This window comes from Scyliorhinus canicula, chromosome 14 (genome assembly GCF_902713615.1).
Source record: "Scyliorhinus canicula chromosome 14, sScyCan1.1, whole genome shotgun sequence".
NCBI classification, from domain to species: Eukaryota; Metazoa; Chordata; class Chondrichthyes; order Carcharhiniformes; family Scyliorhinidae; genus Scyliorhinus; species Scyliorhinus canicula.
In genome coordinates this window covers 75,658,819-75,671,880 of record NC_052159.1, presented here as the reverse complement: position 1 = coordinate 75,671,880, position 13,062 = coordinate 75,658,819, and the positions used below count along the sequence as shown (strand labels likewise).

Genomic DNA, 13,062 nt, shown 5'->3' with positions numbered 1-13,062 from the left:
AATCGGGCCTTCAGCTGCTTCAGCCCCAAGCTCTGGAATTTCCTTCCTAAATCTCTCCAGTTAACTAGTTTTTTACCAACTCCATAAAATCTACCTCCCAAACCTTTTTGTCAATTGCCCAAATGTATGTGTTCAGTTTATGTTTTACATTGCTTATTTTGTTTTATAATGCTCGTCAAGTGCCTCATTTCATTTTTCCGTTAAAGGTACTGCATAAATACAAGTTGCGTGGGTTTCCTCCGGGTGCTCCGGTTTCCTCCCACAGTCCAAAGATGTGCAGGTTAGGTGCATTGGCCATGATAAATTTCCCTTAGTGTCCAAAATTGCCCTTAGTGTTAGGTGGGGTTATTGGGTTATGGGGATAGGGTGGAGGTGTTGACCTTGGGTAGGGTGCTCTTTCCAAGAGCCAGTGCTGACTCGATGGGCTGAATGGCCTCCTTCGGCACTGTAAATTCTATGTAAATAAGTATGGGATCAGCTGTATGCAATTGATGTGTAACATTACTACTCCATTATGAGCCTACATTCTATCACTCCTGGTCTTAGGCGTTCCTCTTCTTCCTGACAATCTCATCTATTTCACTTGCCGCACTACATTTCGCCTTTCCCTCCACAACAAATGACCATACAGTTTCAAACTCTTCTCAGTTACTTGTTTTGATGCTCCTGCAGTCTTTACTGATGTATCGTTTTCTAATTTTGTTCTGTCTTGTAACTGCATACAACCATCGCGGCATCCACATCTCATTAGAATCCATCTCATAAATGAATGACAAAAATTGCTACAGTACCATAGGATGTAATTGAACAGTGATCTTTAAGGAAAGATGAGCACCTAATCATCAAAATTATGTCAAAATCCCAGACTATCCACGGGATATCCTCCAATGCAATTTAATTATTGAGGAAAGGTGAAATATTAACATTCTGATCTCATGAGCTTCTGATTTCAGCTATGTCATTACACAAACAAAGCAGGGAAAAGGCCATATGTTTCCTCATGGAGAAGAAAATGTAAAATTCTCAGTGTCAGTGTTCGTACCCTAACAGACAAAGTGCTTGAATAGGATAGATTTTCTCATTTCAGCTGGTAGATATCACCCTTTCATCTACTTTTGTTCAGTTTAGACAGTGCAGTTTTGCAACCAGATTGTTCACAAATCATTTAGTTGGATTAAAATGCAAGACTGATGTGCATAAAATACAGTCCCTTTCACATGACTACTTGATTGTGACTAAAATTATCAATACCTTACCTGACTGAATCGGATCCCATAGTTGATCTCTGCAGATACAGATTTCCGCTCCTTCTCTGTTCGAACTGGCCTATCGTCTAGACCACGGCAGAATCTGTAAAGCATTTGGCCTGTTTTGGGCCCAAATTCTTTTTGAAGTGTTGGCATCAAAATTTGCTGAAGTTCTCCACAGGTTTTAACACCAATGGATGCCATTTTGCATTCTAATGTCCTTCCAACTCCTAAATACAAGACAAGCAGCAATATAAATTTAACGTGAACAGGGAAAGTGAAATGCTGATGAGAAGAGTATTTAGTATCATACTGCAGAACTTGCCCTTTCTTCAAACAAAACTGTATATACAAATTGGTCAGAAATTAACACAGGCTCAGAGTAAATTCAATAATTTGAACAGCATTACATAAAAAAATCTAAAAAGTAATAAATATGACTTACTTTTAACACTTTAAAAAATCTTGATATCTGATTATTCATTGTGAAGATGCATCAAGTTGAGAAGTTTCCATCTAACATGTAAATGATCTAGGCTATTCCTAAAATGGCCTCAGAGGTGACCACATATTCTGCTGTCACTTCAAACAAAAACGTGCATGAGACACATAGCTAGAATTTATAACCAAGGAATATCCAATATTTAGTCAAATTTTTCAGAAAAAGTATGGGTCAAATGCCACCCTGTATAAAATGTTAAATTGAATATTTGACTACTACTCTGTATAGTGATTAATGCAAAATTGAATTGTTTAAAAGTCCAATCATTCCGCTTTAAATAAGCTGCATATTAAATGAATAAAAAATATTTTATTGTCACAAGTAGGCTTACATTAACACTGCAATGAAGTTACTGTGAAAAGCCCCTAGTCGCCACATTACTTTCTTGCCAGAAAATTCTAATGAGCAGAGGAATTTAATCGGGCCTGATAAACTGGCATAAACTACATAGACAAAGCAGGATATTAAATGACATAGGGTGTTAGCAGGAGAGTCGGATTACACTGGGCATTGCAAACTCGGTGGACTGAGTGACCAGTTTCTGTGCTGTATCATGCTGTGATTCTATGAGTTCATACAGTTTTTGCCCAGAAATCACACATTATATCTGTTGAATTAAGGTATATTCTTGTTCTTTGAATTAAAGGATAATTTCACTGTCAATGAAAATGCAGTTAGGTCAGTTATTTAATTTTTGAATTCACAATTCTAGATCTCTCTTGAATGCATCAACAATGAAGTAATATATTACTCAGTGCTAACATTATTTATCTCAATACAGATTGTAGGGCCTTGCCATTCTTGACCACCCATTCCACCTTTCTCGCTGGCAACTCCCCGAAGCGGAACCATGCAATATTGGTGCATTTGACCACCAAGACCTTCCATTGTCATCTCTGTAACCTTGTCCCTGCCTCAGCGTATGTGCTCCAATAATTCCATCCACCTCAAATTGATTATTCCAATGCATTCCCAGCTGCCCTCCCATTTTCTAACCTTCACAAATTTGACAGTATGCTATTTCATATCAAGTCACATTCCCTCATCAGTCTTATGTTCACCAAATAACATTGCCTTCTGGCCCTGCAACTGCTCATTTTTAAATTTCTCATTGGTTACAAATCTCTCCAACCCTGCTCTCCATATCTCTGTAAACGTCCCCAGTTTTATAGCCTAATTATAACTGCTTTCCTCCATTATGGCTTCTTATGGAACCCCAACATAGTTGCCCCAGTGTTGGCACCCATGCGACACTGCTAGGCCCTGTGACCTGGAATTCCTCCCCAAAACTTAACGGCCTAACTCTCCATCTTCCTTTGCGAGAGCGAGAGTCAGAGGGGTGGAGAGAGAGAGGGAGGGGTGGAGAGAGAGAGGGAGGGGTGGAGAGAGTGAGGGGTGAAGAGAGTGAGGAGTGAAGAGAGTGAGGGGTGGAGAGAGAGAGAGGGGGAGGGTGATGTGTTGGGTATGCTGGGTCTGTGATTACCATAGCAGAGAGAGACAGGCTTCCAACACTTGAATAAATGCAACTCTATTTTACTGAACTCTTTTTTTTTTAAAATAATTTTTATTGAAAAATTTTGATTTTATACAACATTGACGCACCTTAGTAAAATACCGAAAATAACAATAATATTAACAATCATATACATTCGCCCCATCCCCATGAACAACCCAGCATTTTAACAACAACGCAAATTAACAAACTATAAAGTTACAGAATAAACACTACAATAATGCACCCCCCCCGGGTTGCTGCCGCTATTGACCAAGTTACCTATCTCTGAGCCCAGAAGTCCAGAAAAGGCTGCCATCGTTTATAGAACCCTTGTATTGATCCTCTCAGGGCAAATTTGACCTTTTCCAATTTTATAAATCCGGCCATGTCACTGATCCAGGTCTCCACGCTTGGGGGCCTTGCATCCTTCCATTGTAACAGAATCCTTCGACGGGCTACTAGGGACGCAAAGGCCAGGACACCGGCCTCTTTCGCCTCCTGCACTCCCGGCTCTACCGCAACTCCAAAAATCGCGAGTCCCCACCCTGGTTTGACCCTGGATCCAACCACCCTCGACACCGTCCCCGCCACCCCCTTCCAGAATTCTTCCCGTGCTGGGCATGCCCAGAACATATGGGCGTGGTTCGCTGGACTCCCCGAACATCTGGTGCACCTGTCCTCACCCCCAAAGAACCTACTCATCCTAGTCCCGGACATGTGGGCCCGGTGCAGCACCTTAAATTGGATGAGACTAAGCCTCGCACATGAGGAGGAAGAGTTGACTCTCTCCAAGGCCTCCGCCCAAGTCCCGTCCTCTATCTGCTCCCCGAGTTCCTCCTCCCATTCAGCCTTCAGCTCCTCTACTGACGACTCCTCCACCTCCTGCATTATCTTATAGATGTCAGACACCTTCCCCTCTCCTACCCACACCCCCGAAAGCACTCTGTCCATCGTCCCCTGTGAGGGCAGCAAAGGGAATCCCTCTACCTGTCGCCTAACAAACGCCTTTACCTGTTCCCTTGGGGAAGGCCAAATTTATCTTCCAGTTCCCCAAGGCCCGCAAACCTCCCGCCAATAAACAGGTCCCTCAATTTCCTGATGCCCACCTTTTGCCACCCCCTGAATCCCCCACCCGTGTTCCCCGGGATGAACCGATGGTTGCCACCCAGTGGAGCCTCCATCGAGCCCCCTGTTTCCCCCCGATGCCGTCTCCACTGTCCCCAGATTCTTAGGGTCGCCGCCACCACCGGGCTCTTGGTAAACCTCTTAGGGGAGAGCGGCAACGGTGCCGTTACCATGGCACCCAGGCTCGTACCTCTACATGACGCCATCTCCATTCTTTTCCACGACGCCATCTCCATTCTTTTCCACGCCGCCCCTCCCCCCTCCATCACCCATTTACGCACCATTGACACATTGGCTGCCCAATAGTACCCCAGAAGGTTGGGCAGCGCCAGACCGCCTCTATCCCTTCCTCGCTCCAGGAACACCCTCCTCACTCTCGGAGTCCCATGTGCCCACACAAAGCTCAGAATACTGCTGGTCACTCTCCTAAAGAAGGTCCTGGGGATAAATATGGGCAGGCACTGAAAAAGGAACAAGAACCTCAGAAGCACCGTCATTTTGACGGACTGTACCCTCCCCGCCAATGACAATGACAGCATGTCCCACCTCCTGAACTCCTCCTCCATCTGATCTACCAGTCTGGTGAAGTTATGCTTGTGAAGAGTCCCCCAGTCCCTGGCCACCTGCACCCCCAGGTACCGAAAGCTCTCCCCTGCCCGTCTAAGCGGGAGCCTACCAATTCCTTCCTCCTGGTCTCCAGGGTGCACCACAAACACCTCGCTCGTGCCTAAGTTTAATTTATAACCTGAAAAGGTCCCAAACTCGGCTAGGAACTCCATCACTCCTGGCATCCCTCCCACCGGGTCCGCCACATACAGTAACAGGTCATCGGCATACAACGACACCCTATGTTCCTCCCCACCTCGCACCAAGCCTCTCCACCTCTCTGAATCCCTCAACGCCATCGCCAGCGGCTCGATTGCCAGTGCAAACAACAAGGGGGACAGGGGGCAACCCTGCCTGGTCCCTCGGTAAAGCCGGAAGTACTCCGATCTCCTCCTATTCGTGGCCACGCACGCCATCGGGGCCTCATATAGCAGCCTTACCCATCTAATGAACCCATCACCAAATCAAAACCTCCCCAACACCTCCCATAGGTACCCCCATTCCACTCTATCGAAGGCCTTCTCCGCATCCAGCGCCACCACTATCTCTGCCTCCCCCTCAATCGCCGGCATCATGATGACATTCAACAATCTCCGCACATTCGTGTTCAGCTGCCTTCCCTTCACAAAACCTGTCTGGTCCTCGTGTCCAACCCCTGGCACACAGTCCTCTATCCTGGTGGCCAGGATTTTTGCCAGCACCTTAGCATCCACGTTGAGGAGAGATATGGGCCTGGATGAACCACACTGCTGGGGGTCCTTGTCCTTCTTTAAAATTAACGAGATCAGCGCCCGCGACATCGTCGGGGGCAAAGTCCCCCCTTCCCACGCTTCGTTGAGTGTCTGCACCAGCAAGGGGCCCACTAGGTCCACAAACTTTTTATAAAATTCCACCGGGAACCCATCCGGCCCCGGTGCCTTCCCTGACTGCATCCGCCCGATCCCCTTAACTAGCTCCTCCAGCTCAATCGGCGCACCCAGCCCTTCCACCTTCTCCTCCTGCACCTTCGAGAAAGAAAGCCTGTCAAGGAACCTCTCCATTCCCCTCCTCTCCCCCGTTGGCTCCGACCGGTACAGTTCCCCATAAAAGTCCTTGAAGACCTCATTCACCTCTACCCCCTTCCGCACCACATTCCTACTCTTGTCTCTCACTCCAGCAATCTCCTTAGCCGCATCCCGCTTACGGAGCTGATGAGCCAGCATCCTACTCGCCTTTTCACCATGCTCATACACTGCCCCTTGTGCCTTCCTCCACTGTGCCTCCGCCTTTCTAGTGGTCAGCAAATCAAATTTAGCCTGCAGGCTGCGCCTCTCCCCCAGCAGTCCCTCCTCTGGTGCCTCTGCATACCTCCTGTCCACCTCCAGCATCTTCCCCACCAGTCTATCCCTCTCACTCCTCTCGCTCCTCTCCCTGTGTGCCCGGATGGATATCAGCTCCCCACGAATTACTGCCTTCAGGGCTTCCCAGACCATCCCCACCTGAACCTCCCCCGTATCATTCACCTCAAGGTACCCCTCAATACTTGCCCAGACCCTCCTACATACCTCCTCCTCCGCCAACAACCCTACATCCAACCGCCACAACGGACGTTGGTCCCGCACCTCCCCCATCTCCAACTCTATCCAATGCGGAGCGTGGTCGGAGATTGCAATGGCTGAATACTCGGCCTCCTCCACTCTCGGAATCAGTCCCCTACTCACCACGAAGAAATCTATCCGAGAGTAGACCCTATGTACGTGGGAGAAGAAAGAGTACACGCGTGCCCTCGGCCTCACAAACCTCCATGGATCTACTCCACCCATCTGATCCATAAACCCTCTCAGTACCTTGGCCGCCGCCGGCCTCCCACCCGTCCTAGAGCTGGACCGATCCAGTGAAGGATCCAACACCGTATTAAAGTCCCCCCCTATGATCAGACCTCCCGCCTCCAGATCCGGGATCCGTCCCAACATAAGAACATAAGAACTAGGAGCAGGAGTAGGCCATCTGGCCCCTCGAGCCTGCTCCGCCATTCAATTAGATCATGGCTGATCTTTTGTGGACTCAGCTCCACATACGCCTCATAAAGCCCGCATCGTCCCAATTTGGGGCATACACACTAGCCAGTACCACCTTCTCTCCTTGTAGCCTGCCCCTAACCATAACATACCTAACCCCCTTATCCGCCACCACCTCCAATGCCTCAAACAACACATTTTTCCCCACCAGAATCGCCACTCCCCGGTTCTTCACATCCAACCCAGAGTGGAAAATCTGCCCCACCCATCCCTTCCTCAGGCGGACCTGGTCCGCCACCCTCAGGTGGGTCTCCTGAAGCATTGCCACATCTGCCTTTAGCCCCTTCAGGTGAGCCAGTACCCTCGACCGCTTCACCGGCCCATTCAACCCTCTCACATTCCAGGTGACCAACCGGATCAGAGGGCGTCCCGCCCCCCCTCCCCAATCGGCTAGCCATGGCCCGTCGACTGCCCGCCCCAGGCCAGCACCCCCTGCCCGACCCCGTCCCCATAGCGACAACCCCTCACCTCTGTCCACCCAGCCCCCACCAGCTCCTTCTTGACCCTACCAGCAGCAACCCGGTATTCCCCTTTCCCCCCCTCCCTTCCCCCCCAGGCTAGGAACCCTCCCAGCCGCGAACCGTCCTCCATTGTACTTCCGTGGGTCAGCTAACTTCTGCCGACCCCGGAAACTCCCGCCAATAGCCCGACCCCTCCCGAGGTGGGATCATCCCCCAATCTATCCCTCCTCCAGGCACCGCTCCAGCGCGGGGAAGAACCAGTTAACGCCCCGCCTCCCCCGTCACCACCCCCCAGCCCCGCAGCACGGGAAACCAGAGGAAAGCCCGCGCTTTCGCCCTGCCCCACCACACCTTTCTGACGCAGCTCCCAAATATCAGCCCCACTCCATACCCCCACTCCGACATAGAATACAACAGACCCCCCCGACCCTCCCCTCAAGATACACAGCCCAAACAATGCCCCACAGCACAAGAACAAAAACATAGCAGAACAACCCCTCCGTAAATAACCATATCAAAATTGCAAAAGTACTAAAGCAAGAAGAAAAAAACCAGAAGAAAAGAAGAACACAGCAACAGCAGAATCCAGCACTAATATCTTACAGCCGACCTCGCAACCCCCAACCCCTAGTTCAAGTCCAGTTTCTCCGTCCGCACGAAGGCCCACGCCTCCTCCGGGGAATCGAAATAATGGTGCCGGTCCAAATAAGTTACCCACAGGCGCGCGGGATGCAGCATTCAGAACTTTATCTTTTTTCTATAAAGCACCTCTTTCGTCCGATTAAATCCGGACCGCCGCTTAGCCACCTCCGCACTCCGGTCCTGGTAGATCCGTACTACCCCATTCTCCCAATTATAGAACATAGAGCATAGAACAGTACAGCACAGAACAGGCCCTTCGGCCCTCAATGTTGTGCCGAGCCATGATCACCCTACTCAACCCACGTATCCACCCTATACCCGTAACCCAACAACCCCCTCCCTTAACCTTACTTTTATTAGGACACTACGGGCAATTTAGCATGGCCAATCCACCTAACCCGCACATCTTTGGACTGTGGGAGGAAACCGGAGCACCCGGAGGAAACCCACGCACACAGGGGGAGGACGTGCAGACTCCACACAGACAGTGACCCAGCCGGGAATCGAACCTGGGACCCTGGAGCTGTGAAGCATTTATGCTAACCACCATGCTACCCTGCTGCCCCTCACCTTCTCTTCACCTTCTTGCTCTTCACCTGCTCCTCACCTTCTTGGCCCAGCGCAGCACGCACTCCCGATCACTAAACCGGTGGAACCTCACCAGCACCGCACGCGGGGGTTCATCTTCCTTGGGCCTCCTGGCCAGCACCCTGTGAGCTCCCTCCAGCTCCAAGGGCAGGTGGAATGACCCGGCCCCCACTAGCGAATTCAGCATTACAGCCACATAGGCTGTCAGGTCCAATCCCTCCGCAAGGCAAAAGTTCCGCAGGTTTTTCCGCCTCATGCGGTGATCCAGCTCCTCGAAGCGTTCCTGCCACTTCTTGTGGAGTGCCTCGTGCCCCTCCACTTTACTCACGAGGACCACGGCCTCCTCCTCTCGTTCAGTGGCCTGCGTCTGCAACTCCTTGATGGCAGCACCCTGGGTGGACTGAATCTCTGACAGCCTTCTATTCGTTTCCTACAGAGAGCTCAGTACCTCATCCTTGAATTCTTTAAAGCAGCGCAGGAGATCAGTTTGTTGCTCCTGGGCCCAGAGCCTCCATTCCTCTGGAGTTTTGTCGGCGGCCATCTTGGATCCCTTCCCCCATTTTTTCTGAGGAGCTGCTGCTGTTTTTTCCCCCTTTCCACTCCGAGTTCGAGGCATGGACTGCGGGGAAAGTCGTTCAGCACACCTTCCCCCACCGGGAGACGTCGAAAAATTTCCGTTTTGGGCTCTCAAAAGAGCCGAAAAGACTCTTTAAAACGGGAGCTCCCAAATGTGTGGCTTCCTACTCCATCACAGCCACCGGAAGTCTTTTATTGAACTCTTAACTATTAAACATACTTTAACTGTGAGTTGACACAATGCCGAGTTGACTGGAGACCTGAGGCTAACCTGACCAGACTGTCTTACTATCACATGGTGGATGTTCTAGTTATTGCTCACAGGCTCTGACTGTCTCAGAGGCTGCATCCCAAGAGAGCAGGAAAACTAGTGCCCTCTGGCTTTATAGTGGCCGTGTCTTGCCTGGTGATTGGCTGCTGTGTTCTGTGTTCATTGGTCATCCTTTGTGTCAATCAATGTCTGTCTGTGCACCATCATATACTTGTGTGTACATAATGACATCTCCCCCCTTTTAAAAATGTGTATATGTCAATAAATAAAGAGTGTGTGAATGAGCCTGACTATGTACAAAGTATGTGAGCGTATTTACATGAGTAGGAGCCTGACTATATACAAAATATGTGAACGTATTTACATGTAAAGGTGTCTAGTGCAGATAGAGTGCATACAACAAATTAGGAAGAAACAATATGTACAGATGTGGAAACGAAGCACAAAGCAATGAAACATTCAGTCTATAAATTCAGTCTCTGTGGCGGGCGACGAATTCTGGTTGACCGCCTCAAGGGAGGGTCAGGGGCCGCCTACACTGGAATGGGCAGAGCTGCATCCAATGTAGAGGGTGGCAAAAGAAGCGGCAGATCGGTGACCTCTTGGAAGGGTGTGTCCTGAGGAATCAGCAGGCGAGGCGGGACATCACGTTCAGGTGGCGAGCGTGGAAGCAGCCGCAGTGCCCGCCTATTACCCTGAAGAAAAGAGCCATCACGCATGCGAACGAGAAATGATCTGGGGGCCACTTGCTTGACCACCACAGCTGTGGCAGACCAGTCACCGTCAGGTAGCTGAACACAAACTCGGTCAGCAGGGACGAGAGCAGGGAGATCTGTGGCGTGGGCGTCATACGCCGACTTGCATTGGGCCCCGAGACAGTTGCATTCTTTGCTGGACCGGAAAATTGTCGAGGTCCGGGATGTGGACTGCTGGCACCGTCGTCCGTAGCATGCGGTTCATTTGCAGCTGTGCTGGAAACAGGCCAGCGGACAAAGGAGTCGCCTTGTAGGCTAGCAGCGGCAAGTTAAAATCTGAACCCGTAATCAGCCGCTTTACACAACAGTTGCTTAACAATGTGTACCCGCTTTTCAGCGTTCCCATTTGACTGGGGGTAGTGGGGGCTTGAAGTGACGTGCGTGAAATTGTACTGTCGGGCAAAATCCCCTCCTGACTGAAGAAGCACGGGCCATTATCAGTCATGACCATAAGTGGAATGCCATGATGGGCAAAGGTCTCTTTGCACGCTCTGATGACTGTTGCTGATGTGAGGTCATTCAGTCTGACCACCTCGGGATAGTTAGAAAAATAGTCCACGAGGAGGATGTAGTCCCGGCCTTTTGCGTGAAAGAGATCAATGCCAACCTTGGTCCATGGGGACGACACCAGTTCATGCGGCTGCAAAGTCTCTTTCGGCTGAGCCAGCTGGAACCGTTGGCACATTGGGCAATTGAGGACAGTATTGGCGATGTCCTGATTGATGCCAGGCCAATATACTGCCTCTCGGGCTCACCAGCGACACTTTTCACCCTCAGGTGACCCTCGTGGAGTTGGCCGAGGACGAGCTCTTGCATACTCTGTGGTATTACTATCCTGTCCAGTTTCATTAGTATGCGATCGACCACTGCCAGATCGTCTTTTATATTATAGAACTGTGGGCACTGGTCCTTTTGCCAACCATCTGTGAGATGGCGCATGACCTGTTGGAGTAGAGGATCCCTGGCCGTTTCATGACGAATCTGTACGACCCTTTCGTCAGCGGCCGTAAAGTTGGATGCGCAGAACTCAACATGGGCGTCGATCTGGCAGACGAAGTCCGACTGCTCGCACGGCGTGGTGATGGAGCGAGCGAGTGCATCGGCCACAATGAGCTCCTTGCCCGGGGTGTAGACCAGATCGAAATCATACGTCGGAGTTTGAGGAGGATACGTTGTAGGCGTGGCATCATATCGTTGAGGTCCTTCTGTATGATGTGAACCAGTGGCCTGTGGTCCGTTTCGACCATAAACTTGCGGAGTCCATTGACGTAATCATGGAATTTATCAATCTCCGTGAGTAGGCCCAGGCACTCTTTCTCGATTTGAGCATAGCACTGCTCAGTAGGTGTCATGGCTCAAGATGCATATGCGACTGGGGCCCAGGACGAGGATTCGTCACGCTGGAGGAGTACTGCCCTAATGCCAAACTGGCCTTGCGTCAGTGGAGATCTTCGTCTCCTTGGCAGGGTCGGAAAACACCAGTACCGGGTCCTTGGTGAGTTTCGCCCTGAGCTCACGCCACTCTCGCTCATGAGCGGGGAGCCACTGGAAGTCGGTGTTTTTCTTTTTACAAGATTGCGGAGAGCTGTGGTGTGAGATGCAAGGTTGGGGATAAACTTTCCAAGGAAGTTGACCATCCCTCGGAAGCGGAGGACCGCCTTCTTGTCCTCCGGTGTCTTCATAGCATTGATCGCCGACACTTTATCTGCATCTGGCTGCACATCGAACTGCGAAATATGGTCGCCGAGGAACTTTATTTCTACTTGACCGAACGAGCATTTGGCTCTGTTGAGTCGGAGGCCATGCTCGTGGATCCTCTGGAACACTCGCTTGAGGCGATCAATGTGTTTCTGCGGAGTCGTGGACCAGACAATGATGTAATCGACGTACACTCGCACCCCCTCGATGCCCTCCATCATTTGCTCCATTATTCGGTGGAACACCTCCGAGGCGGAGATGATGCCAAAGGGCATCCGGTTGTAACAATAACGACCAAACGGGGTGTTAAAAGTGCAGAGCTTTCAACTGGATGTGTCCAGTTTTTTTTTTAAAGAACAGTACAGCACAGAACAGGCCCTTCGGCCCTCGATGTTGTGCTGAGCAATGATCACCCTACTCAAACCCACGTATCCACCCTATACCCGTAACCCAACAACCCCCCCTTAACCTTACATTTTAGGACACTACGGGCAATTTAGCATGGCCAATCCACCTAACCCGCACATCTTTGGACTGTGGGAGGAAACCGGAGAACCCGGAGGAAACCCACGCACACACGGGGATGACGTGCAGACTCCGCACAGACAGTGACCCAGCCGGGAATCGAACCTGGGACCCTGGAGCTGTGAAGCATTTATGCTAACCACCATGCTACCGTGCTGCCCCTCAATGGAGTTGTATCTGCCAAAACCCCATGGAGACATTCAGCTTCGTGAAAAACTTGGCGTGAGCCATTTCGCTAGTGAGTTCTTCGCGTTTAGGGATAGGGTAGCGTTCCCTCATGATGTTACGGTTCAAATCTTTGGGCTCGATACAAATGCGCAGTTCCCCTGACGGGTTTTTGACACAAACCATGGAGCTAACCCAGTCCGTGGGTTCCGTGACCTTAGATATGACGCCCTGTTCCTGGAGGTCTTGCAGCTGCTGCTTGAGGCGGTCCTTAAGGGGTGCCGACACCCGACCGGGTGCATGAACCACAGGTGTGGCATTCGGTTTCAGAAGAATCTTGAATGTGTAG

At 50.4% G+C, this 13,062-nt stretch overlaps 1 protein-coding gene across 1 annotated transcript in view; it reads right to left on the bottom strand.

Moving 5' to 3' along the window:
• Nucleotides 1-13,062, bottom strand: part of rev1 (REV1 DNA directed polymerase) — a 209,009-nt gene that overhangs the window by 94,582 nt on the left and 101,365 nt on the right. The window contains exon 13 of the mRNA XM_038817781.1: nucleotides 1,257-1,477. Within this exon, the coding sequence (XP_038673709.1) occupies nucleotides 1,257-1,477 (221 nt within the window). The remainder of the gene's footprint in view (nucleotides 1-1,256; nucleotides 1,478-13,062) is intronic.